Source organism: Heptranchias perlo, chromosome 15 (assembly GCF_035084215.1).
Source record: "Heptranchias perlo isolate sHepPer1 chromosome 15, sHepPer1.hap1, whole genome shotgun sequence".
In the NCBI taxonomy this organism is placed as follows: domain Eukaryota; kingdom Metazoa; phylum Chordata; class Chondrichthyes; order Hexanchiformes; family Hexanchidae; genus Heptranchias; species Heptranchias perlo.
In genome coordinates, this window is record NC_090339.1 from 46,217,942 (window position 1) to 46,243,418 (window position 25,477).

At 45.3% G+C, this 25,477-nt stretch overlaps 1 protein-coding gene across 3 annotated transcripts in view; it reads left to right on the top strand.

Annotated features, from left to right (window-relative positions):
* Positions 1-25,477, top strand: part of amot (angiomotin) — a 126,017-nt gene that overhangs the window by 47,070 nt on the left and 53,470 nt on the right. For all 3 annotated transcript variants that reach the window (XM_067997155.1, XM_067997156.1, XM_067997157.1), the window contains one exon: positions 11,897-12,827. In XM_067997155.1, coding sequence (XP_067853256.1) covers positions 11,897-12,827 — 931 coding nt within the window. The remainder of the gene's footprint in view (positions 1-11,896; positions 12,828-25,477) is intronic.

Here is a 25,477-nt window from a genome sequence, read left to right on the forward strand (position 1 = left end):
ACTGGCAGCTCAATGTTCCAGGGTACAGATGCTATAGGAAAGATAGAGCAGGAGGTAAGAGAGGAGGGGGAGTTGCGTTCTTGATTAGGGAGAACATCACGGCAGTAGTGAGAGGGGATATATCCGAGGGTTTGCCCACTGAGTCTATATGGGTAGAACTGAAAAATAAGAAGGGAGAGATCACTTTGATAGGATTGTACTACAGACCCCCAAATAGTCAACGGGAAATTGAGCTGAAAGAAAAATAGGGTGGTAATAGTAGGGGACTTTAACTTTCCCAACATTGACTGGGACAGCCATAGCATTAGGGGCTTGGATGGAGAGAAATTTGTTGTGTATTCAGGAGGAATTTCTCATTCAGTATGTGGATGGCCCGACTAGAGAGGGGGCAAAACTTGACCTCCTCTTGGGAAATAAGGAAGGGCAGGTGACAGAAGTGTTAGTGAGGGATCACTTTGGGACCAGTGATCATAATTCCATTAGTTTTAAGATAGCTATGGAGAAGGATAGGTCTGGCCCAAAAGTTAAAATTCTAAATTGGGAAAAGGCCAATTTTGATGGTATTAGACAGGAACTTTCAGAAGTTGATTGGGAGAGTCTGTTGGCAGGCAAAGGGACGTCTGGTAAGTGGGAGGCTTTCAAAAGTGTGTTAACCAGGGTTCAGGGTAAGCACATTCCTTATAAAGTGAAGGGCAAGGCTGGTAGAGGTAGGGAACCTTGGATGACTCGGGAGATTGAGGCCCTAGTCAGAAAGAAGAAGGAGGCATATGACATGCATAGGCAGCTGGGATCAAGGATCCCTTGAAGAGTATAGAGATTGCCGGAGTAGAGTTAAGAGAGAAATCAGGAGGGCAAAAAGGGGACATGAGATTGCTTTGGCAGATAAGGCAAAGGAGAATCCAAAGAGCTTCTACAAATACATAAAGGGCAAAAGAGTAACTAGGGAGAGAGTAGGGCCTCTTAAGGATCAACAAGGTCATCTATGTGCGGAACCACAAGAGATGGGTGAGATCCTAAATGAATATTTCACATCGGTATTTACGGTTGAGAAAGGCATGGATGTTAGGGAACTTGGGGAAATAAATAGTGATGTCTTGAGGAGTGTACATATTACAGAGAGGGAGGTGCTGGAAGTCTTAACGCGCACCAAGGTAGATAAATCTCCGGGACCTGATGAAATGTATCCCAGGACGTTATGGGAGGTTAGGGAGGAAATTGCGGGTCCCCTAGCAGAGTTATTTGAATCATCGACAGCTACAGGTGAGGTGCCTGAAGATTGGAGGGTAGCAAATGTTGTGCCTTTGTTTAAGAAGGGCGGCAGGGAAAAGCCTGGGAACTACAGACCGGTGAGCCTGACATCTGTAGTGGGTAAGTTGTTAGAGGGTATTCTGAGAGACAGGATCGACAGGCATTTGGAGAGGCAGGGACTGATTAGGAACAGTCAGCATGGTTTTGTGAGAGGAAAATCATGTCTCACGAATTTGATTGAGTTTTTTGAAGGGGTAACCAAGAAGATAGATGAGGGCTGTGTAGTAGACGTGGTCTACATGGACTTTAGCAAAGCCTTTGACAAGGTACCGCATGGTAGGTTGTTACATAAGGTTAAATCTCACGGGATCCAAGGTGAGGTAGCCAATTGGATACAAAATTGGCTTGACGACAGAAGACAGAGGGTTGTGTTTCAAACTGGAGGCCTGTGACCAGCGGTGTGCCTCAGGGATCGGTGCTGGGTCCGCTGTTATTTGTTATTTATATTAATGATTTGGATGAGAATTTATGAGGCATGGTTAGCAAGTTTGCAGATGACACCAAGATTGGTGGCATTGTGGACAGTGAAGAAGGTTATCTCGGATTGCAACGGGATCTTGATAAATTGGGCCAGTGGGCCGATGAATGGCAGATGGAGTTTAATTTAGATAAGTGTGAGGTGATGCATTTTGGTAGATCGAATCGGGCCAGGACCTACTCCGTTAATGGTAGGGCGTTGGGGAGAGTTATAGAACAAAGAGCTCAAGGAGTACAGGTTCATAGCTTCTTGAAAGTGGAGTCACAGGTGGATAGGGTGGTGAAGAAGGCATTCGGCATGCTTGGTTTCATTGGTCAGAACATTGAATACAGGAGTTGGGATGTCTTGTTGAAGTTGTACAAGACATTAGTAAGGCCACACTTGGAATAGTGTGTACAGTTCTGGTCACCCTATTATAGAGATGATATTATTAAACTAGAAAGAGTGCAGAAAAGATTTACTAGGATGCTACCGGGACTTGATGGTTTGACTTATAGGGAGAGGTTGGATAGACTGAGACTTTTTCCCTGGAGAGTAGGAGGTTTAGGGGTGATCTTATAGAAGTCTACCGGGTACGGTAGCATAGTGGTTATGTTACTGGGCTAGTAATCCAGAGGCCTGGACTAAAATCCAGAGTCATGAGTTCAAATCCCGCCACGGCAGCTGGCGAATTTAAATTCAATTAATTAATTAAATTCAATTAATTAAATAAAAATCTGGAATTAAAATACTAGTATCAGTAACGATGGCCATGAAACTACCGGATTGTCGTAAAAACCCATCTGGTTCACTAATGTCCTTTAGGGAAGGAAGCCTGCCGCCCTTACCCGGTCTGGCCTATATGTGACTCCAGACCCACAGCAATGTGGTTGATTCTTAATTGCCCTCTGAAATGGCCTAGCAAGCCACTCAGTTGTAAAATCTCGCTACGAAAAGTCATAATAAGAATAAAACCGGACGGACCACCCGGCATCGGACCACTAGGCACCGGACACGACAACGGCAAAACACCAAGCCCAGTCGACCCTGCAAGGTCCTCCTTACTAACATCTGGGGACTTGTGCCAAAATTGGGAGAGCTGTCCCACAGACTAGTCAAGCAACAGCCTGACATAGCCATTCTCACAGAATCATATCTTTCAGCCAACGTCCCAGACTCTTCCATCACCATCCTTGGGTATGTCCTGTCCCACCGGCAGGACAGACCCACCAGAGGTGGCGGTACAGTGATATACAGCCAGGAGGGAGTGGCCCTGGGAGTCCTCAACATTGACTCTGGACCCCATGAAATCTCATGGCATCAGGTCAAAAATGGGCAAGGAAACCTCCTGCTGATTACCACCTACCGTCCTCCCTCAGCTGATGAATCAGTCCTCCTCCATGTTGAGCACCACTTGGAGGAAGCACTGAGGGGAGCAAGGGCACAAAATGTACTCTGGGTGGGGGACTTCAATGTCCATCACCAAGAGTGGCTCGGTAGCACCACTACTGACCGAGCTGGCCGAGTCCTGAAGGACATAGCTGCTGGACTGGGCCTGCGGCAGGTGGTGAGCGAACCAACACGAGGGAAAAACTTACTTGACCTCGTCCTCACCAATCTACCTGTCGCAAATCCATCTGTCCATGACAGTATTGGTAGGAGTGACCACCGCACAGTCCTCGTGGAGATGAAGTCCCGTCTTCGCACTGAGGACACCATCCAACGTGTTGTGTGGCACTACCACCGTGCTAAATGGGATAGATTCAGAATGGATCTAGCAGCTCAAAACTGGGCATCCATGAGGCGCTGTGGGCCATCAGCAGCAGCAGAATTGTATTCCAGCACAATCTGTAACCTCATGGCCCGGCATATTCCTCACTCTACCATTACCAACAAGCCAGGGGATCAACCCTGGTTCAATGAGGAGTGTAGAAGAGCATGCCAGGAGCAGCACCAGGCGTACCTAAAAATGAGGTGCCAACCTGGTGAAGCTGCAACTCAGGACTACATGCATGCTAAACAGCGGAAGCAACATGCTATAGACAGAGCTAAGCGATTCCACAACCAACGGATCAGATCAAAGCTCTGCAGTCCTGCCACATCCAGTCGTGAATGGTGGTGGACAATTGAACAACTAACGAGAGGAGGAGGCTCTGCAAACATCCCCATTCTCAATGATGGCGGAGTCCAGCACGTGAGTGCAAAAGACAAGGCTGAAGCGTTTGCAACCATCTTCAGCCAGAAGTGCCGAGTGGAAGATCCATCTCGGCCTCCTCCCGATATCCCCACCATCACGGAAGCCAGTCTTCGGCCAATTCAGTTCACTCCACGTGATATCAAGAAACGGCTGAGTGCACTGGATACAGCAAAGGCTACGGGCCCCGACAACATCCCAGCTGTAGTGCTGAAGACTTGTGCTCCAGAACTAGCTGCGCCTCGAGCCAAGCTGTTCCAGTACAGCTACAACACTGGCATCTACCCGACAATGTGGAAAATTGCCCAGGTATGTCCTGTCCACAAAAAGCAGGACAAATCCAATCCGGCCAATTACCGCCCCATCAGTCTACTCTCAATCATCAGCAAAGTGATGGAAGGTGTCGTCGACAGTGCTATCAAGCAGCACTTACTCACCAATAACCTGCTCACCGATGCTCAGTTTGGGTTCCGCCAGGACCACTCGGCTCCAGACCTCATTACAGCCTTGGTCCAAACATGGACAAAAGAACTGAATTCCAGAGGTGAGGTGAGAGTGACTGCCCTTGACATCAAGGCAGCATTTGACCGAGTGTGGCACCAAGGAGCCCTAGTAAAATTGAAGTCAATGGGAATCAGGGGGAAAACTCTCCAGTGGCTGGAGTCATACCTAGCACAAAGGAAGATGGTAGTGGTTGTTGGAGGCCAATCATCTCAGCCCCAGGGCATTGCTGCAGGAGTTCCTCAGGGCAGTGTCCTAGGCCTAACCATCTTCAGCTGCTTCATCAATGACCTTCCCTCCATCATAAGGTCAGAAATGGGGATGTTCGCTGATGACTGCACAGTGTTCAGTTCCATTCGCAACCCCTCAGATAATGAAGCAGTCCGAGCCTGCATGCAGCAAGACCTGGACAACATCCAGGCTTGGGCTCATAAGTGGCAAGTAACATTCGCGCCAGATAAGTGCCAGGCAATGACCATCTCCAACAAGAGAGAGTCTAACCACCTCCCCTTGACATTCAACGGCATTACCATCGCCGAATCCCCCACCATCAACATCCTGGGGGTCACCATTGACCAGAAACTTAACTGGACCAGCCATATAAATACTGCGGCTACGAGAGCAGGTCAGAGGCTGGGTATTCTGCGGCGAGTGACTCACCTCCTGACTCCCCAAAGCCTTTCCACCATCTACAAGGCACAAGTCAGGAGTGTGATGGAATACTCTCCACTTGCCTGAATGAGTGCAGCTCCAACAACACTCAAGAAGCTCGTCACCATCCAAGATAAAGCAGCCCGCTTGATTGGCACCCCATCCACCACCCTAAACATTCACTCCCTTCACCACCGGCACACTGTGGCTGCAGTGTGTACCATCCACAGGATGCACTGCAGCAACTCGCCAAGGCTTCTTCGACAGCACCTCCCAAACCCGCGACCTCTACCACCTAGAAGGACAAGAGCAGCAGGCGCATGGGAACAACACCACCTGCACGTTCCCCTCCAAGTCACACACCATCCCGACTTGGAAATATATCGCCGTCCCTTCATTGTCGCTGGGTCAAAATCCTGGAACTCCCTTCCTAACAGCACCGTGGGAGAACCGTCACCACACGGACTGCAGCGGTTCAAGAAGGCGGCTCACCACCACCTTCTCGAGGGCAATTAGGGATGGGCAATAAATGCCGGCCTTGCCAGCGACGCCCACATCCCGTGAACGAATTTTTAAAAAAAATAATGATTGGCATAGATAAGGTAGATAGTCAAAATCTTTTCCCAAAGGTTGGGGAGTCTATAACGAGGGGGCATAGATTTAAGGTGAGAGGGGAGAGATACAAAAGGGTCCAGAGGGGCAATTTTTTCACTCAAAGGGTGGTGAGTGTCTGGAACGAGCTGCCAGAGGCAGTAGTAGAGGCGGGTACAATTTTGTCTTTTAAAAAGCATTTGGACAGTTACATGGGTAAGATGGGTATAGAGGGATATGGGCCAAGTGCAGGCAATTGGGACTAGCTTAGTGGTATAAACTGGGCGACATGGACATGTTGGGACGAAGGGCGTGTTTCCATGTTGTAAACGATTCTATATGCAGACATTAACTAATGAAGCTGCATAATATTTTTATGTATCTGTTGATATCATAGTGGTAAGGTAGCATAGTGGTTTTGTTACTGGACTAGTAATCCAGAGGCCTGGACTAATATTCTGGAGTTATGAGTTCAAATCCCGCCACGGCAGCTGGGGAATTTAAATTCAATTAATTAAATAAAATTCTGGAATAAAAAAAAACTGGTATCAGTAATGGTGGCATGAAACTACCGGATTGTTGTAAAAACCCATCTGGTTCACTAAAGTCCTTTAGGCAAGGAAACCTGCCATCCTTACCCAGTCTGGCCTATGTGACTCCAGACCCACAGCAATGTGGTTGATTCTTAATCGCCCTCTGAAATGGCCTAGCAAGCCACTCAGTTGTTCAAGAAGGCGGCTCACCACCACCTTCTCAAGGGCAATTAGGGAATGGTCAATAAATGCTGGCCCTGCCAGCGACGCCCTCATCCCATGAACGAATATAATAAAAATTATGGTTACCTTTGCAGTTCTACGGTTCTAGTAATGGGTAGCAGTGGAAGTGTGAAATTTTTTGTGCTGTGTTCATCTGAACAATGAAAACAGTCCAATTATATTTTTTGGTCCTAATGTTCGGTTGTTTGGGTTGTGTTTGGAAAGAGGGTGAAATACTTGCAGTAGGGGGAGCAATTTGAGATTTTGAATAAAGACTGGAGAAACCTGGGTTGTTCTCCTTAAGAGCAGAGAAGGTTAAGGGGAGATTTTATAGAGGTGTTCAAAATCATGAACGGTTTTGGTAGAGTAAAGGAGAAACTGTTTCCAGTGGCAGGAGGATCGGTAACCAAGACACAGATTGAAGGTAATTGGCAAAAGAACCAGAGGCGACATGAGGACAAATAATGTTTTTTATATTCGTTCATGGGATGTGGGCGTCACTGGCGAGGCCGGCATTTATTGCCCATCCCTAATTGCCCTTGAGAAGGTGGTGGTGAGCCACCTTCTTGAACCGCTGCAGTCTGTGTGTTGAAGGTTCTCCCACAGTGCTGTTAGGAAGGGATTTCCAGGATTTTGACGCAGCGACGATGGAGGAACGGCGATATATTTCCAAGTCGGGATGGTGTGTGACTTGGAGGGGAACGTGCAGTTGGTGGTGTTCCCATGTGCCTGCTTCCCTTGTCCTTCTAGATAGTAGAGGTCGCGGGTTTGGGAGGTGCTGTCGAAGAAGCCTTGGTGAGTTGCTGCAGTGCATCCTGTGGATGGTACACACTGCAGCCACTGTGCGCCGGTGGTGGATGGGGTGCCAATCAAGCGGGCTGCTTTGTCCTGGATGGTATCGAGCTTCTTGAGTGTTGTTGGAGCTGCACTCATCCAGGCAAGTGGAGAGTATTCCATCACACTCCTGACTTGTGCCTTGTAGATGGTGGAAAGGCTTTGAGGAGTCAGGAGATGAGTCACTCGCCGCAGAATACCCAGCCTCTGACCTGCTCTTGTAGCCACTGTATTTATATGGCTGGTCAATGGTGACCCCCAGGATGTTGATGGTGGGGGATTCGGGAATGGTAATGCCGTTGGATGTCAAGGGGAGGTGGTTCGACTCTCTCTTGTTGGAGATGGTGATTGCCTGGCACTTGTCTGGTGCGAATGTTACTTGCCACTTATCAGCCCAAACCTGGATGTCGTCCAGGTCTCGCTGCATGCGGGCACGGACTGCTTCATTATCTGAGGGTTTGCAACTGGAACTGAACACCCTGCAATCATCAGCGAACATCCCCATTTCTGACCTTATGATGGAGGGAAGGTCATTGATGAAGCAGCTGAAGATGGTTGGGCCTCGGACACTTCCCTGAGGAACTCCTGCAGCAATTACCTGGGGCTGAGATGATTGGCCTCCAACAACCATTACCATCATAAAATTACAAAGCGATATTGATAGATTAGGTGAATGTGCAAAATTGTGGCAAATGGAATTCAATATAGACAAATGTGAGGTCATCCACTTTGGATCAAAAAAGGAAAGAACAGGGTCCTTTCTAAATGGTAAAAAGTTAAAAACAGTGGATGTCCAAAGGGACTTAGGGGTTCAGGTACATAAATCATTGAAGTGTCATGAACAGGTGCAGAAAATAATCAAGAAGGCAAATGGAATGGTGGCCTTTATATCTAGAGGACTAGAGTACAAGGGGGCAGAAATTATGCTGCAGCTATACAAAACCCTGGTTAGACCGCACTTGGAGTACTGTGAGCAGTTCTGGGCACCGCACCTTCGGAAGGACGTATTGGCGTTGGAGGGAGTGCAGCGTAGGTTTACTAGAATGATATCCGGACTTCAAGGGTTAAGTTACGAGGAGAGATTACACAAATTGGGGTTGTATTCTCTGGAGTTTCGAAGGTTATGGGGTGATCTGATCGAAATTTATTAGATATTAAGGGGAACGGATAGGGTGGATAGAGAGAAACTATTTCCGCTGGTTGGGGATTTTAGGAGTAGGGGGCACAGTCTAAAAATTCGAGCCAGACCTTTCAGGAGCGAGATTGGAAAACATTTCTACGCACAAAGGGTTGTAGAAGTTTGGAACTCTCTTCCGCAAACGGCAATTGATACTAGCTCAATTGCTGAATTTAAATCTGAGATAGATAGCTTTTTGGCAACCAAAGGTATTAAGGGATATGGGCCAAAGGCAGGTATATGGAGTTAGATCACAGATCAGCCATGATCTTATCAAATGGCGGAGCAGGCACGAGGGGCTGAATGGCCTACTCCTGTTCCTATGTTCCTTTGTGTTAGGTATGACTCCAGCCACTGGAGAGTTTTCCCCCTGATTCCCATTGACTTCAATTTTACTAGGGCTCCTTGGTGCTACACTCGGTCAAATGCTGCCTTGATGTCAAGGGCAGTCACTCTCACCTCACCTCTGGAATTCAGCTCTTTTGTCCATGTTTGGACCAGGGCAATAATGAGGTCTGGAGCCGAGTGGTCCTGGCAGAACCCAAACTGAGCATCGGTGAGTAAGTGCTGCTTGATAGCACTGTCGACGACACCTTCCATCACTTTGCTGATGATTGAGAGTAGGCTGATGGGGCGGTAATTGCCTGGATTGGATTTGTCCTGCTTTTTGTGGACAGGACATACCTGGGCAATTTTCCACATTGTCGGGTAGATGCCAGTGTTGTTGCTGTACTGGAACAGTTTGGCTTGAGGCGTGGCTAGTTCTGGCGCACAAGTCTTCAGCACTACAGCCGGGATGTTGTCGGGGCCCATGGCCTTTGCTGTATCCAGTGCACTCAGCCGTTCCTTGATATCACGTGGAGTGAATCGAATTGGCTGAAGACTGGCTTCTGTGATGGTGGGGATATCGGGAGGAGGCCGAGATGGATCTTCCACTTGGCACTTCTGGCTGAAGATGGTTGCAAACGCTTCAGCCTTGTCTTTTGCACTCACGTGCTGGACTCTGCCATCATTGAGGATGGGGATGTTTACAGAGCCTCCCCCTCCCGTTAGTTGTTTAATTGTCCACCACCATTCACGACTGGATGTGGCAGGACTGCAGAGCTTTGATCTGATCCGTTGGTTGTGGAATCGCTTAGCTCTGTCTATAGCATGTTGCTTCCGTTGTTTAGCATGCACGTAGTCCTGAGTTGTAGCTTCACCAGATTGGCACCTCATTTTTAGGTACGCCTGGTGCTGCTCCTGGCATGTTCTTCTACACTCCTCATTGAACCAGGGTTGATCCCCTGGCTTGTTGGTAATTGTAAAGTGAGGAATATGCCGGGCCATGAGGTTACAGATTGTGCTGGAATACAATTCTGCTGCTGCTGATGGCCCACAGCGCCTCATGGATGCCCATTTTTGAACTGCTAGATCTGTTCTGAATCTATCCCATGATAGTGCCACACAACACATTATGTTATGCAGCAAATTGTTATGATCTGGAACACACTGCCTGAAAGGGTGGTGGAAGCAGATTCAATAATAACTTTCAAAAGGGAATTAGATAAATACTTGAAGTGGAAACATTTGCAGGGCTATGGGTAAAAAGCAGGGGAGTGAGACTTATTGGCTAGCTCTTTGAAAGAGCTGGCACAGGCACGATGGGCTGAATGGCCTCCTGTGCTGTATCATTCTATGATTCAATGACAATTGTTAGATGAGAAACATTTGGCGTGGCATTACAGTGTATTGGCGTGTGATTTTATTTTCACCTCACCTTGTCCCTTTCATGTACTGCTGCCAATATGTTAATAACTGATAACACAACCTCGTCCTAGACATTTCTGTTCCCTTTTCCTGCATAATCTGTACACAAGAAACTCAGTCTACAGGTGCATCTTTGCATCATTGAAAGTGGCAATTCATGATCTTTTAAATGAAAATGCGGCATTCGTGATCTGCTCTGTTAGGTATTTTAGTACTGTTGTGGACTATTAACACTCGGCGATTCCTTTGTAACGTTAAAAGCAGGTCAGACTAATTTGATAATGAGCTGATCAATACCCATCTAATCTACTGATAATGTTCTCTGTGCAATATTATGATAATAAGCCAATCTAGTTTCAAATTCATTAGAATTGACTAAAAAGAAAAAACACTGCAAATGCTGAAAATCTGAAATAGAAATGGGAAGTGCTCGAAATGTACAGCAAGTCAGCATCTGAAAGAAAAAGATAGATTAACATTTTATGTGGGATCCTTCATCAGAACATTTCAGACTTCAGATGAAGGGAACCAACCAAAATGTTCAACCTTTTTTCAGGACCTTTTTGTTTTCACTTCAATTTCATTAGGAATTGGTTTGGTGTCCTCTAATTTTTTTTAAATTTAGCTGCGGCACACAGTAATTGATTTTGAAGAAGGTGTAGCACTCCTTGCCAAAATTACAAGTTGCTGTATATTATAGGATCAACCAAGCTTATAAAAATTCCATAACAGGTGGAACCACATTCCACACAGTTTAATCACTCCATACACACAATTGAGCTGGATAATATTATTGATTCATTTCTTTTAAATAGCAGCTGGACAATACAACTATTTACTTTTACATACTTCTCTATATTTGAACTGTGAAATGACAGAATAGCCTTTCATGTGACATTGTTCCAGCCATTGCGTCAAAGTGGTTGCATTCTTGCCAAAGTGCAAAGGACAATTTAAAGGACAACAGAGTTCTGTGTATGGGGAGGATCTTACCCTGCTCCCCTCCAACACTCTGATTTTTCTTCATTGAAGTTTATGCTGAGGAGCAGTTTCATGAATGCTGGCAGATCGTCGGGTGGTCAGCAATTGATCACAAGGGCCGGTACAGACCATTATCTGGCCCAATTTTGTCCTTGCTAGAATTCCATATATGCACTTCTATTAGGGCTCACCGGACAGCAATGAAGAGCAGTAGCCCTGGTTAGGTCCTGTTTTCTTTTTCCTCTATTGTCCAGTAACACTGAGGCCAATTGAAGCAAATCCCTCCCTTGACCCCTGCCCTCCGTAACAAAGGAAATATTGGCTAACTCAACCAAGGATTACACCTGGGACCTACCTAGTTTGTTCATTCATTACAACAAGTACATCAATTACAGCAGGTATATCAATTGCCTACTGAGCCAGGGAGGCAGTGGGAAGGGAAGAGGAGAAGAGTTTTTTTTAAATGCAGGTTAGATATTTCTTTTAGATCTCAGCTGGTTGGAAATTCTTAAAACTTTACATGGAATCATAAAAGAGGCAAGTACTTGGTATTGAAAGCAATTCTTCTGTAATTCTACACTTAATCTATTTCAATTTTTAATCATGGTGTATATATCATAAAGAATGTAAACAAAAATTTGAGATTGTGGATAACATTGTTTTTATCTCTAATTGTGTAATGCTTTTTCTTCCTAAAGGCCAGGCTCACTTTGATGTCCATCAGCTGCAAGACATTCACAGAACACACGGGCTTGAAATGAGAAATTCAGAAGAAGGAGCAAGTGGGACAGTTCTACAGCGTTTGTTGCAAGAGCAGCTCCGATATGGAAACCCCACTGAGAATCGAAACCTCCTCGCCTTGCATCAGCAGGCCACAGTAAACGTCATCGCCTTCAACAGCAATGGGTCTGTAGTATCTCCAAATGATGGCCTGACACAAGATGAGCGTCAAATGGTCTCTCATTCTGCACGACAGGAACCCCAGGGCCAGGAGCTGCAAGTTGACAATAGTGTCATGGAGAAGCAGCTGCAGACCCGAGCAGCACAAGCACAGAATAGCGAGGAACTGCCAACTTATGAAGAAGCGAAAGTCCAATCACAGTTTTTCAGAGGACAGCAGCATACAGCAGCGGGAACTGCTTTCTTTGTTACTGGAATAAATAACCAGAAGATGAGAACTGAAGGGCGGCCCACGGTCCAGAGGGTAGGTGCCGGAAAGGTTCACCAGGATGATGGGCTTAAAGACTTGAAACAAGGCCATGTCCGCTCTCTGAGTGAACGGCTCATGCAACTCTCCTTGGCGACAAATGGTGTCAAAGCACAATCTTCGGTTGCAAGTGGTGTGATTTCGTCCCAACAAACGAACGAATTCTACACAAGTGCTGGGCATGTTTTGTCTCAGACATCCATGAAAGGAATAGACCCTCGGGGGCCCCCACCAGAATATCCATACAAAAATATGTCAACGTTACCTGCTACTTCCAAGGCTCAGGATTATGGAAATTTCTACAGTGACTTTCGGTTGGGAATGATGACAGAGGTATTAAAACCTGGCCCAAATTCGCAACACATCAGGCCAGATGTTCCTGTTATGAGGTATCAGCCACCTCCAGAGTATGGGGCTGTCAGGTAAATAAGTGAAGAACCATTCTAGCATCTTGGTTTCCATTAATGGTTTTATATTTACAGAGAAGGGAAGAGCGAAGCCTCACACTGGTTTTATTCCATTAGAACATAAGAAAAATAAATAGCTTGTGGTGGAGTACATTATCTTGCTTTAGTAGCCATTTTCCATATGTGAACTTAAAGAAGTGATTATCAGTCGGCTATTTAACTGAATAGGGGCATAACAGCTGAGCCCAATCCTGATCTCACCTGATGCCACACATGCACACTTTCCATCAGGGTTTGTGGATAGCATTCAGGTGTGGGGCCCTAAGTGATTTTTTTTCCCTCTCTTTTCCCCTCCCCACTCCCTAGCTCAAGGTGCTGAGGTCATCCTAACTGCTGCCCCGATTGAGATAGCTAACTCAGAACAGACCATGGATCAAACCTGGAACCTTCCTGGCTTCTGTAGATATATACATGTGTATTGTTTGCCCTGTGACCTGCCATACTGCTGGAAGATGCATAAGAGCAGGTCCAGGTGACAATCCAACTCAATAAATTTCTACCTTGTCGTAAGGGCTTTGGCACCTCCCCACAACGGCATGGCCGAGATTACTAAGGGAGTGCACATAATTTATGCACATAAGTGACCCAAACAACATACATGAAACTCAAGCTGTGGCACCCTTGGAGGGTAGTAATGAGAGAATGGTTAATTTTGATGCCACCTGGGATTCAGAAATATCGAGGACCGGGATCCAGGTATACAACTTTAAAAGCATTAGCATCAAAGAAATGAGGGAACAGCATGAACACATTTATCTGAGGGGGCGTTGTTCAGTACTTCATAGAAGACAAATGGAACACTGGATGGCATAATGCTGAGCCTGTCGGATAAATACATACCTAGAATCAGCAAGTGTAAACTAGTGCGACCCTAAGAGGATACACAATTTAATCAGAAGTGATAAAAGGCACAAGAATGAAATCTACAAATCCTACAGGGAGAAAGGGGAAGAAGTTCATTGGGATGAATATAGGAAAATGTCAGAGGGGGAAAAGAGAGACCTAGAAAAAAGCATCAGTGTAGACACAAAAAAAACCAGTAAGAAATTCATTCAGAACTTTTAACAATGAGGACAGTCAGACAAGAGGCGAGAACCATAAAAATGCAAATAGGGCTGAAAGAGAGCATGAGGATAAGATACTTAATATTTGAATATTGCTTCCTACTAGTATTCAGAAGGGAAGACATGAGCAACACAGGACCGAGTTAAAATTAATCATGTCAATATACATAAAATGGAAGACTTGGGCTAAAAGGGCTTGAAACAAATAAATCCCCAGGGCTGGATAGTAAGAGATCAGATTTGTGATTATGATTATTATTTGTAATCAGGTTGTCATTATGAGGGAGTCACTGGTCACTAAGAAGGTACAACCTAACATAGTGCCCATTTTCAAAAAGGGTAACTAAGAAGACATAGGCAACTTCAGACCTATTAGCTGTACTTCAATATCACACAAAATAATGGAATTGATTGTTAGGAGTAAACTTGAGGATTGTGTGTACAGTAATGTAGTGAACCACGGTCAATGTGGATTACCTGACCAATCTCTCTGACTTTTTTGAGAGAGTGACATCCCAAGTAGACTGGGGTAAGCCTGACCGTGTGATGTACCTAGACTTTCAAAATGTTAATTTGACAAAGTTCCACATGAAAGACTATTGATTAAGTGCAAAGCTGTGAGGATTAAGGATAAATCTTGGGAATGGATAAAAAAAAATGTTCGAAGGATAGAAAACAATGGGTACTTGTTAGATGGGCTGTGCAGGAGTGAGAGGGAGAATGCTTGGTTGGGTGCCCAGGGATTATTATTGAGATCCCTGCTGTTTCTAATTTACATCAATGCAAATTTTTTGCAACTGATACCAAATTAGATGGGGCTTTTTGATTTGAAGCAGCAGTGGAGAAAATGAAAATGAGTTAGTTAAAATATGTAGGTGGGTAGAACAATTGCAGATAAAATTTAGTGTAGATAAGTGTAAAGTGCTACAAAAATGGGTGACATAGGTACTTCATGAATAGTGTTGAAATAGCTAAGGATGAAGTTGAAAAAGACCTAGCAGTCATGGTAGACTCGACACTAAACCAGAGTAATTTTAACTTCTGGCCGGTCGAATGACAGAAGGCACAGGCAGACTGTTCAGGAGGCACAGTACATTTAAATGGAGCTGGCGAGCAGTCCGCCCAGAGGCTGCTTGGCCAGCAGCAAGGTTATACTTACCCTGGAGGGCCTCTACTTCTGGTTCAACAGCTTCTAATGAGTGGAGCATCCACAGCGGAATTGGTTGTAAAAATGGCTTTGGGGTGCCATCTGAGTAATGGGACCCTGATTAGCATTATTTTGCGAGGCTCCCATCTGAGTGAGATGGATACCCCCAGCCACCTGGCTTTAAGACAGCCAGGGGGTGGAAAAAGAGCAATAAGTGGACCATTTTGATTTTGAATCCCGTACTACCGGGTTACTGCTGGGCAGAGGGAGTTAAAATCTCCCCATACCTGTCCAACCACCGCTAAGCAGCAATCAACAAAACAAAGTGCTGAACTATATAGCCAAAACAGTAGAGTACAAGTTGGTGAAAGTCATGCTCAAAAATGTAATATGCTGTGGTCAGAACACACCCTGAGCACTGTGCCCAGGTGTTGTCAATGAGACACAAGGGAGATAATCAAATGACAGTGGCAGTTCAGAGAAGTGCCACAGGGCTAATCTCTTGCATCAGAGGACTGACTTCTGAAGAAAGACTAGAGAGACTTTGGATTTTCATCCTTGAAGAGAGGTGACTGAGAGGTGATCTCAGTGGTACATAAAATAGCTAATAGTATGGAAAAGGTAAATCTAGAAAATTGCTTCAAAATAATTTGTGAAAGTGGGGCAAGGGGATAGTAAAAGGCAAATTTAGGACTGATAGCATAGTAGGCACAGCTGAGGAGAAGGCCATTCAGCCCATCGTGCCTGTGCCGGCTCTTTGAAAGAGCTATCCAATTAGTCCCATTCCTCTGCTCTTTCCCCATAGCCCTGTACATATTTTCCCTTCAAGTATTTCTCCAGTTCCGTTTTGAAAGTTGCTGTTAAATCTGCTTCCTCCACCCTTTCAGTCAGTGCATTCTAGATCATTACAACTCGCTGTGTAAAAATTTTTTTCCTCATGTCACCTCTGGTTCTTTTGCGAATCACCTTAAATCTCTGTCCTCCGAATCTTCTGCCACTGGTAACAGTTTCTGCTTATTTACTCTGTCAAAACCATTCATGATTTTGATCGCTTCTATCAAATCTCCCCTTAACCTTCTCTGTTCTAAGGAGAACAACCCCAGCTTCTCTAGTCTGTCCACATAACTGAAGACCCTCATCCCTGGCACCATTCTAGTAAATCTCTGCATCCTCTCCATTCTTCCTAAAGTGTGGTGCCCAGAATTGAACACAATACTCCAGCTGTGGCCTAACCAGTGCTCCAAAGTTTTAGCATAACTTCCTTGCTTTTGTACTCTATGCCTCGATTAATAAAGCCCAGAATCCCATATGCTTTTTTAACAGCCTTCTCTTGTCTTGTCCCCATCAAAGATTTGTGTACATACACCCCCAGGTCTCTCTGTTCCTGTACCCCCTTTAAAATTGTACCATTTAGTTTATATTGCCTCTCCTTATTCTTCCTACCAAAATGTATCACTTCACACTTCTCTGTTAAATTTCATTTGCCATGTGTCTTCCCATTTCACCAGTCTGTCTATGTCCTCCTGAAGTCTGTTACTATTCTCCACATTGCTTACTACATTTCCGAGTTTCGTGTCATCTGCAAACTTGGAAATTATAGCCTCTATACCCAAGTCTAGGCCGTTAATGTATATCAAAAAGAGCAGTGGTCCTAATCCCTGGAGAACACCATTTTGTATACTTCCCTCCAATCTGAAAAACAACCATTCACCACTACTATCTACTTTCTGTCCCTTTGCCAATTTTGTATCCACATGCCACTGTCCCTTTAATCCCGTGGCCTTTAATTTTGCTAACAAGTCTATTATGTAGTACTTCATCAAATGCCTTTTGAAAGTCCATATACACATCAACCGTATTATCGTCATCAACTCTCTCCTTCACTTCTTCAAAGAACTCAATCAAGTTAGTCAAACACAATTTGCCTTTAACAAATCTGTGCTGACTTTCATTTATTCGCCCATACTTTTCCAAGTGCCAATTATTTCGTCCCAGATTATTGTGTCTCAAAGTCTCTAAAAGTTTTCCACCACCGATGTTAGGCTGACTGACCTATAATTGCCAGGTTTATCATACCCCTTTTTTGAATAGGGGTGTAACATTTGCAATCTTCCAGGATCAGGAAGTTCATCACACAAACACATGGAATGCACCTCCTAGTAGAGGCAAAAAGCTTGGAATTATTTAAACACTTAAATAACAGCAACTTGCATTTATATAGCACTTTAACATATGAAAACACCCCAAGGCGCTTCACAGGAGCATTATCAGACAAAAATTGACACCGAGCCATAGTAGATATTAGGAGAGGTGATTTAAAACATGGCCAAAGAGGTAGGTTTCAAGGAACATCTTAAAGGAAGAGTGAGAGGTGGAGAGGTTTAGGGAGGGAATTACAAAGTTTAGGGCCTAGATGGCTGAAGGCACGGCTGCCAATGGTGGGGTGAAAGGAGTGGGGGGATACATAACAGGCTAGAGTTGGAGGATTGCAGAGCCCTCGTAGGGTTGTATGGCTGGAGGAGGTTACAGAGATAGGGGAGGGTGAGGCCATGGAGGGATTTGAACACGAAGATATGAATTTTAAATTGGAGGCATTGTTTGACCAGCAGCCAATGTAGGTTAGCCAGCATTGGTTGATGGGTGATCGAGACCTCACCTTTACTTCCCCAACTGTAATACAATGCTTGGGGATGTAAGTTGTGAAAATTTTGGCAGGAATTCAAAAATATATTGTGACATTTTCATCTGCTATGTGCTAGTTATGTTTGAGGATTTTATGACTGTAACAACCCTGTGTGGGAGCAGTGCAGCAGCTTCTTTGGGGAATGTATTGGATCCTGATTCATATGAAATCACTGTTCACTGAGATCTTCAGTAATTCCATGCAAGTAATTGTGTCCAGTTTTTACTGTAGTACTGTATTCACTTCCAAGAAAAATAAAATCCATTAATCAGAGCCAAATCCATTAATCAGAGCCAAATGTTTGCTGCAAATATTGGTCAATTTTCACAGCATAAGAGTTAAGCTTATAGATGAAGAATATGTCCTGCTGCAAACCTGTTGGAGAGTTGGCACCAACTCCTTCCCCTCTGCTCCCCCAGCTGAGTCAGTTGATATGAGAATAATTCATTTTATTGGTTACTAGTGCCATAACTTTTTTGGCAATTTTTTTGTTTACCAAGGTGAGAAATGTCAGTGCTGGAGAGAGGAACACTTTCCTCTTTCAGGCATTCATTGTCAACATCAAGCGCTCCAGGCCAGGTATAACAGAGTGAACCTCCCTCTACCCTGTCCCGACAATGTGTCTTAGACCCAATTTCATAGTAATACTTCTATTCATTGTACCAAGTCTGTAACATTTCCAATCCCATTTGAGTAATCCTTGTGGCTCCTCTCAGTGACATTGCCAGTTTCTAATGCTGATTTAGGAGCAACTTCAACTGAAGGCCAGTGCTCCAAAGAGCTGGGTTGAGACTTGCCCAACCACATTTCAAGTAGGACTATTGTAACTGGAAGTGCTTTAACAATTAAAGGATTGATCCATAGAGTTACAGTACACAGACTTGCAACCAAAGATTATCTACATGTTGAGTTCCTTGTCTGTACTTGGGTTCGTGGGGGAGGAGCTTCTCCCAGAGGGTGGGAAAATAAGTGAGTGATTTAGAGAGCAATGCTGGTATAATTTCAAAAGCAGAAAGTGCTGGAAACACTGAGCAGGTCAGGCAGCATCTGTGGGAAGAGACTAGTCGAAATTTCAGGTGTGCAGACCCTTTGTCTATACTCAGTCTGACAAAGGGTAACAGAGTCTTGACTTGTCTCTTCCCACATATGCTGACTGACCTGTTGAGTGTTTACAACATTTCCTGTTTTTGCTTCAGATTTCCAGCATCACAGCATTTTGCTTTTTGTTCACTGGCGTAATCTCTCCAAGACTACCTGGGTCAGGGAGGGTCAAGACCAGAGAGGTTCAGAAACCTATTGCCTTCCCTTGAAAACTACAGCATTGACAATTGAACAGGTTGTAAACACTCACTATTGAAGCTTATAGATGAAGAATATTTACTTGTCAAGGTGAGTCAGCGTTTTCAAGAGGAAAGGAGGAGAATGGGAAAACTGCAGAAATTAGGATTTTGCTGTGGCTCTATAAATCTTTTGTGGAGGGAATTGACTGATGACATTTTGAAAATGGAAACTTTTTTTTTGAAAAAGGCCAGAAAAGTCTAAGTCTGAGGAATTTTGATCAGACAAAATGGGCTCGATTTTCGGACGTCCGAGCCGGCGGGTTCGTGGCGGGGGGCTCCGAAAATCAGGGATTCCTGGGGTGGGTCCGGAGCCCGGCTCCAACCTCCCCGGTGACTCACTCAGATGCGCGCGCAATTAAAGCCGGCGAGATCCCACTTAAGGCAATTAATATGATAGTTCAGGTCGTTAGCAGACCTGATTTGTAGGATATTTTAGGAGGGATGGTATTTTCAACTCAACTGAGCGTGTTTCCCGTACTGGGGGACACACTCCCAGTTGAAATGGACGTGTTGCAGCCACCAGCCTGTGGCAGCTGCAAAGGTCCATTTGACAGGTAGGGGGCGGGGGGAGGCCCTCACTCTTTGCAGGAGGCCACTCTGTCACTTTGGACAAAGTTTGGCCTGCACCACCCTCCTCCTAATAATAAAATTCACAAACTTGCAACCTCAACCCCGGTGTGCAGACACATTTACCTACCTTGCGGACCCCCTCAAACGTACATCTTCCGGATGGGGGCCGCCATAGCTGCAGTCATTACCTCCGGAGGACGAACAGTCTCGCCGGCCACGCCGTCCACCTCTGACATGTGGAGCTCCACAACACAGTGCTGTGACACATCCACCTGCACAGCAGGAGGGAGGGCAACCGCAGAGAGAGATGCGTCGCAGAAGGCTCTATCCTCTTTACAGACCGAGGCTCAGCTTCCTGGACCTCTCCGAGGAGCAGTGCACACGGAGGCTCAGAATCACTCGACATGTATTCGTGGACATCTGCAGCCTCCTTGATGCTGAGCTGCTCCCGGCTGGCCCGAGCATCATCATCTTACCTGTCGCTGTCAGTCACCGCTGCCCTCAACAACTTCTCCTCCGCATCCTTCCAGGATGCCACCGGGGACATCGCCGACATCTCTCAGTCGTCTGCACAAAAGAGCCCTGCAAATACACATACACCCACTCTGCAGTGACACAATGGGTGGCATCAGGTGTGGGTCTTCATTGTGATCCTCAGGAAAGGGCATTATTGCGCAAACCAGACAAGATTTGCAAAGACGTGGCAGTAGTGGTGACAGTATAATATGTAATGTGATTTGATCAGAAATCAAATTTAAGTAAAAACCATGACAAACCCTCAAACACCCTTGTGCATCCCCTTCATGCTCACGACACGCTTGCCTTACACTTCGGACTACACATACGTGATGCATGCCCTGTGGCTGCAACAGGTAGTGGCAGGTTGAGTGAGGCTGACCGTAAAAGAGATGCTTGAGAGGGTGAGTATGAGACGGAGCCATGAGATTGTATGAGGATTGGGTTGAGTGGTAGTGGTGGGATGAGTACTGGCGAGGTGAGTAAGTGCAGGTAAGATGAAGATGAGCTTTGAGTGGGTGTGAGGGATGATGTGATAGAGTAGTGTTGGCAGTGCAGAAGGAGATGTGGGGTGGGGGCGGTGATGTGGCAGACGGAGTGTAGGGGAATGAGTAAGTGTACTCACTTCGGCTGACCTACTTAGGTGATTGAAGCACTTCCTGCACCGTATGCAGGTGCGTGATATATTGGTGGTGCTGGTGACCTCTGCCACCTCGAGCCAGGCCTTCGTGGTGGCAGAGACAGGCCACTTCCTCCCGTCTGCCGGGGAGAAGATCTCTGTCCTCCTCCTCCTCACCCCATCCAGTAGGACCTGGAGTGAGGCATCATTAAACGAGGGAGCGGCTTTTCTCCTGGGCTGCTCCATGCTGTAATTTTTCCGATTTCTTGCAGCATCAGTCAGTGGAGGACTGCCCCTTTAAATAGGGCTCCTCCAGCTGACAGCCTATGATGCGGCTGCGCAGTCCGCCCGCTGCGCAGCTTTCTAGTGCAGAAACCAAGGTAAGTGACTTCAATTAGGCTGTGATCACGTGCGGAGCACCCCGAATTCACTGGGCGCGTTGCCCAGTCGACCCCCCCGCTGTCAACCCACCTCCCTCCTAAAATCAAGCCCAATGAGTTTATCTGACCTAATCCAAACCTATTCAGACTACGTGGATTCTGGGGATTACAGTTTATGCCGATCATTCTGATCAGGAGCTGATATTTTAAATATTAATCATATTTAAGAATCTTGTGCAGTTGGTTTGCAGCAAGTCTCAAAGACATAATGGCCTTGGTACATTGAAAAGAATTTGAGAATTCATTATTGTACGAAACCGTTATAAACTGGCATACAACATTTAGCTATTACCTTCCTCCAATCTTTCTGAGAGGGACCAGTGGACAACTTGCTCCCAAGACATCTGCCTAAACTCCTCTTGAAGAAGTAAGCGGAAGTGCACTAGTGTGCCTGAATCACCATCTGAATTATTGTTTCTCTCCTCCTTTCCTTCCTGTCGGGAAACACCTGGCCTCGATTTGGTGCCTTCCCCTGATGACACAGCTGGGATCAGGAACTCAGACACAATAACTTTTTTGTTGTTTAAAGTACCCTTCAACATCCTCTTTAGTTCTATGCTGGGATAAGTCGAATTCAAATCAAATAAGCAATTGTTTTATTAAAAAAAAAAGTCCCAGGGATGGGCTATTGTTCTTCCAGATAAACTATACACAGGCTGTAGATACATCAGCAAAGTAAAACTGTGGGAAATTTCTAACAATGTATTGTAAAGATACGAATGTGTTGTACATAACTGCTACTAGCACTACTACTATGACTGCTTATTACTATTAGTACTACTACAACTACTACTACTTCTACTTCTTGCTCTTTTGTAGCGTCTTGTAAAATGTCTCGAGGCCTGACATGTGGGGCATCCGTGCTCAAGCAGAAAGAGGAAGGGAATTAGGGGGACATCTGAAATCAGTCAAAGTGGTGATAGCTTTTGAAGTGGAGATATGCCTTGCTATATCGATTAGATATAAGGATAGAATTGCACAATTTAAGGGGTGATGGATGATGTCTCTGCTAGGAGTGCTGGAGCAAAGGTTACACAGTTGAGCAGTCGGAAGAATGGAGAGCACTGAAACAGCTGTAAACAAAGTCAGAAATTACACTGTGACCATGCTGCACTATCTCTTCATAGAACCATAGAAAAGATACAGCACAGAAGGGGGCCATTCAGCCCATCGTGTCTGCGCTGGCTCGAAGAACAACCAGGTGCCCATTCCAATTCCACCTTCCAGCACCCGGTCCGTAGCCCTGCAGCTTACAGCACTTTAGGTGCAGGTCCAGGTACTTTTAAAAAGAGTTGAGGGTCCCTGCCTCTACCACCAATTCGGGCAGCAAATTCTGTACACCCACCACCCTCTGGGTTAAAAAGGTTTTCCTCTTGTCCCCTCTAATCCTTCTGCCAATCAGTTTAAATCATTGTCCTCTAGTTCTTGAACTCTCCACGAGGGGAAACAGGTACTTCCTGTCTACTATATCCAGGCCCCTCATAATTTTGTACACCTCAGTCAAATCTCCCCGCAGCCTCCTCTGCTCCAAGGAAAACAACCCCAGACTATCCAATCTCTCCTCGTAGCTGCAATTTTCAAGCCCTGGCAACATTCTTGTAAATCTTCTCTGCACTCTCTCCAGAGCAATTACGTCCTTCCTGTAATGTGGTGACCAGAACTGCGGACAGTACTCCAGCTGTGGCCTTACCAGCGTTTTATACAGTTCCATCATTACATCCCTGCTTTTGTATTCTATACCTCGGCTAAGAACGGAGAGCATTCTGTATGCCTTCTTCACAACCTTATCTACCTGTACTGCCATCTTTAGGGACCCGTGTACATGCACTCCAAGGTCTCTCACTTCCTCTACCCCTCTCAATATATTTCCATTTATTGCATATTCCCTTTTACTGTTTGCCGTCCCTGAATGCATTACCTCACACTTCTCTGGGTTGAACTCCATTTGCCACTTTTCCGCCCACTCCACCAACCCATTGATATCTTCTTGGAGTCTACAGCTATCCCCTTCACTATCAACTACACGGCCAATTTTTGTGTCGTCTGCAAATTTGCCAATCATGCCCCCTACATTCAAGTCCAAATCATTAATATGTACCACAAACAGCAAGGGACCTAACACTGAGCTCTGTGGCACACTGCTGGAAACAGATTTCCATTCGCAAAGACATCCATCAACTTTTACCCTTTGTTTCCTGTTACTGAGCCAATTTTGGATCCAATTCGCCACATTTCCCTATATCCCATGGGCTTTTACCTTTCTGACCAGTCTGCCATGTGGGACCTTGTTAAATGCCTTACTAAAATCCATGTAGACAACATCCACTGCACTACCCTCATCAATCCTCCTTGTCGCTTCCTAAAAGAATTTAATCAGATTTGTAAGGCATGACCTTCCCTGAACAGATCCATGCTGACTATCCCTGATTAAACCATGCCTTTCCAAGTGACAGTTTATCCTATCTCTCAGTATTGATTCTAATAGTTTGCCCACCACCGAGGTAAGACTGAACTGCCTATGATTGTTTGCCTTTCCCTCGTACCCTTTTTAAACAATGGTACTACGTTTGCAGTCTTCCAGTCTTCCGGTACCTCCCTTGTATAGAGTGAGGATTGGAAAATGATCCTCAGAGCATCTGCTATTTCCTCCCTGGCTTCCTTCAATAGCCTAGGAAACAATCCATCCGGCCCTGGTGACTTATCAACTTTAAAGGATTCCAGTCCCTCCAGTACTTCCTCTCTCGTTATGTTTGCCATATCCAATATTTCACACCTCTCCTCTTTAACTACTACGTCCGGGTCATCCGTTTCCTTTGTGAATACGGAGACAAAATATTCATTTAAAACCCTACCCACATCCTCTGCTTCTACACTCAAGTTACCCTTATCATCCCTGATAGGTCCCACCTTTTTTTTAGCTATCCTCTTGTTCTTAATGTACTGATAAAACATCTTTGGTTTTCTTTAATCTTACTAGCTAATATTTTTTCATGCCATCTCTTTGCTCTCATTTCCTTTTTTACGTCATCCCTGTACTTTCTATAGTCCTCTAGGCTTCCTGCAGTATTTAGCTTTCTGTGACAGTCATAAGCTTTCTTTTTCTGCTTTATCTTGCCCTGTATACTTCTAGACAACCAGGGGGCTCTAAATTTGGCAGTGCCACCATTCACCCTCCATAAACTTTAGCTCATCCAAAACTCTGCTACCCGTAACCTTTCCGGCACTAGTTTCCGTTTAAACATCACTGATTTGCTCACTGATCTACATTAGTTCCCGTTCTCTCAATGCCTCATGTTTTAAATTCTCATCCTTGTTTTTAAATCCATTCATGGTCTTGCTGCTCTTTATCTCTATCTCTATAACCTTTCCCAGCGCTATAACCGTCTGAGAACTGTGTTCCTCCAACTCTGGCCTCATGTACAACCCCCACTCCTTTTGCCCCACCATTGGAGACTCTGCCTTCTGCCGTCGAGGCCCCAGGCTCTGGAATTCCCTCCCTAAACATCTCTGACTTTCCACCTCCCTCCTCCTTTAAGACTCTCCTTAAAGCCAACCTTTTTTATCAAGCTTTTAGTCACCCCTCCCAATATCTCCACCTTTGCCTAGGCATCTATTTTTGTCTGGTTACACTTGTATGAAGCGCGTGGGACATTTTTCTACATTAAAAGTGCTATACATTAAAGTTCGAGTTGCAGGTGGGCAACGTTGCAAAAATGGAAGTAGGTGGCCTTGGTGAGGTTTAAGGCTTGGGTTGAGATCAAGTAGAGTGCTGAAGTTGTGAACCATTATAGGTACTGGGTCAATTAAAATTTTCAAGACCCAAATCAATAGATTTTTGTTAGGTAAGGGTATCAAGGGATATGAAGCAAAGGTGGGTAAATGGAGTTGAGGTACAGATCAGCCATGGTCTAATAGAATGGCGGAACAGGCTCGAGGGAGCTGACCGGCCTGCTCCTGTTCCTGTGTTTTTATGTTCCCATCTCTCTTCCCTTCCTTCAAAAGCTTCCAACAAAATATATTGCTTTAATTTTGCCTTTGGTTCTGCCCCAAGCAATCATTCCTCACCCAGTCAGTGTCCTCTGATTCTCCTTATGAAATACTCTGCGATGTTCCGCTATATGACGGTGCTATAAAGTTGTTTTGCAGGGCAACTGAGAAGGGGGGAGGGATGGACCACATATGGCCCTGGGCTGCATTACAAGTGCACATGTTCTATAGCAATTAAT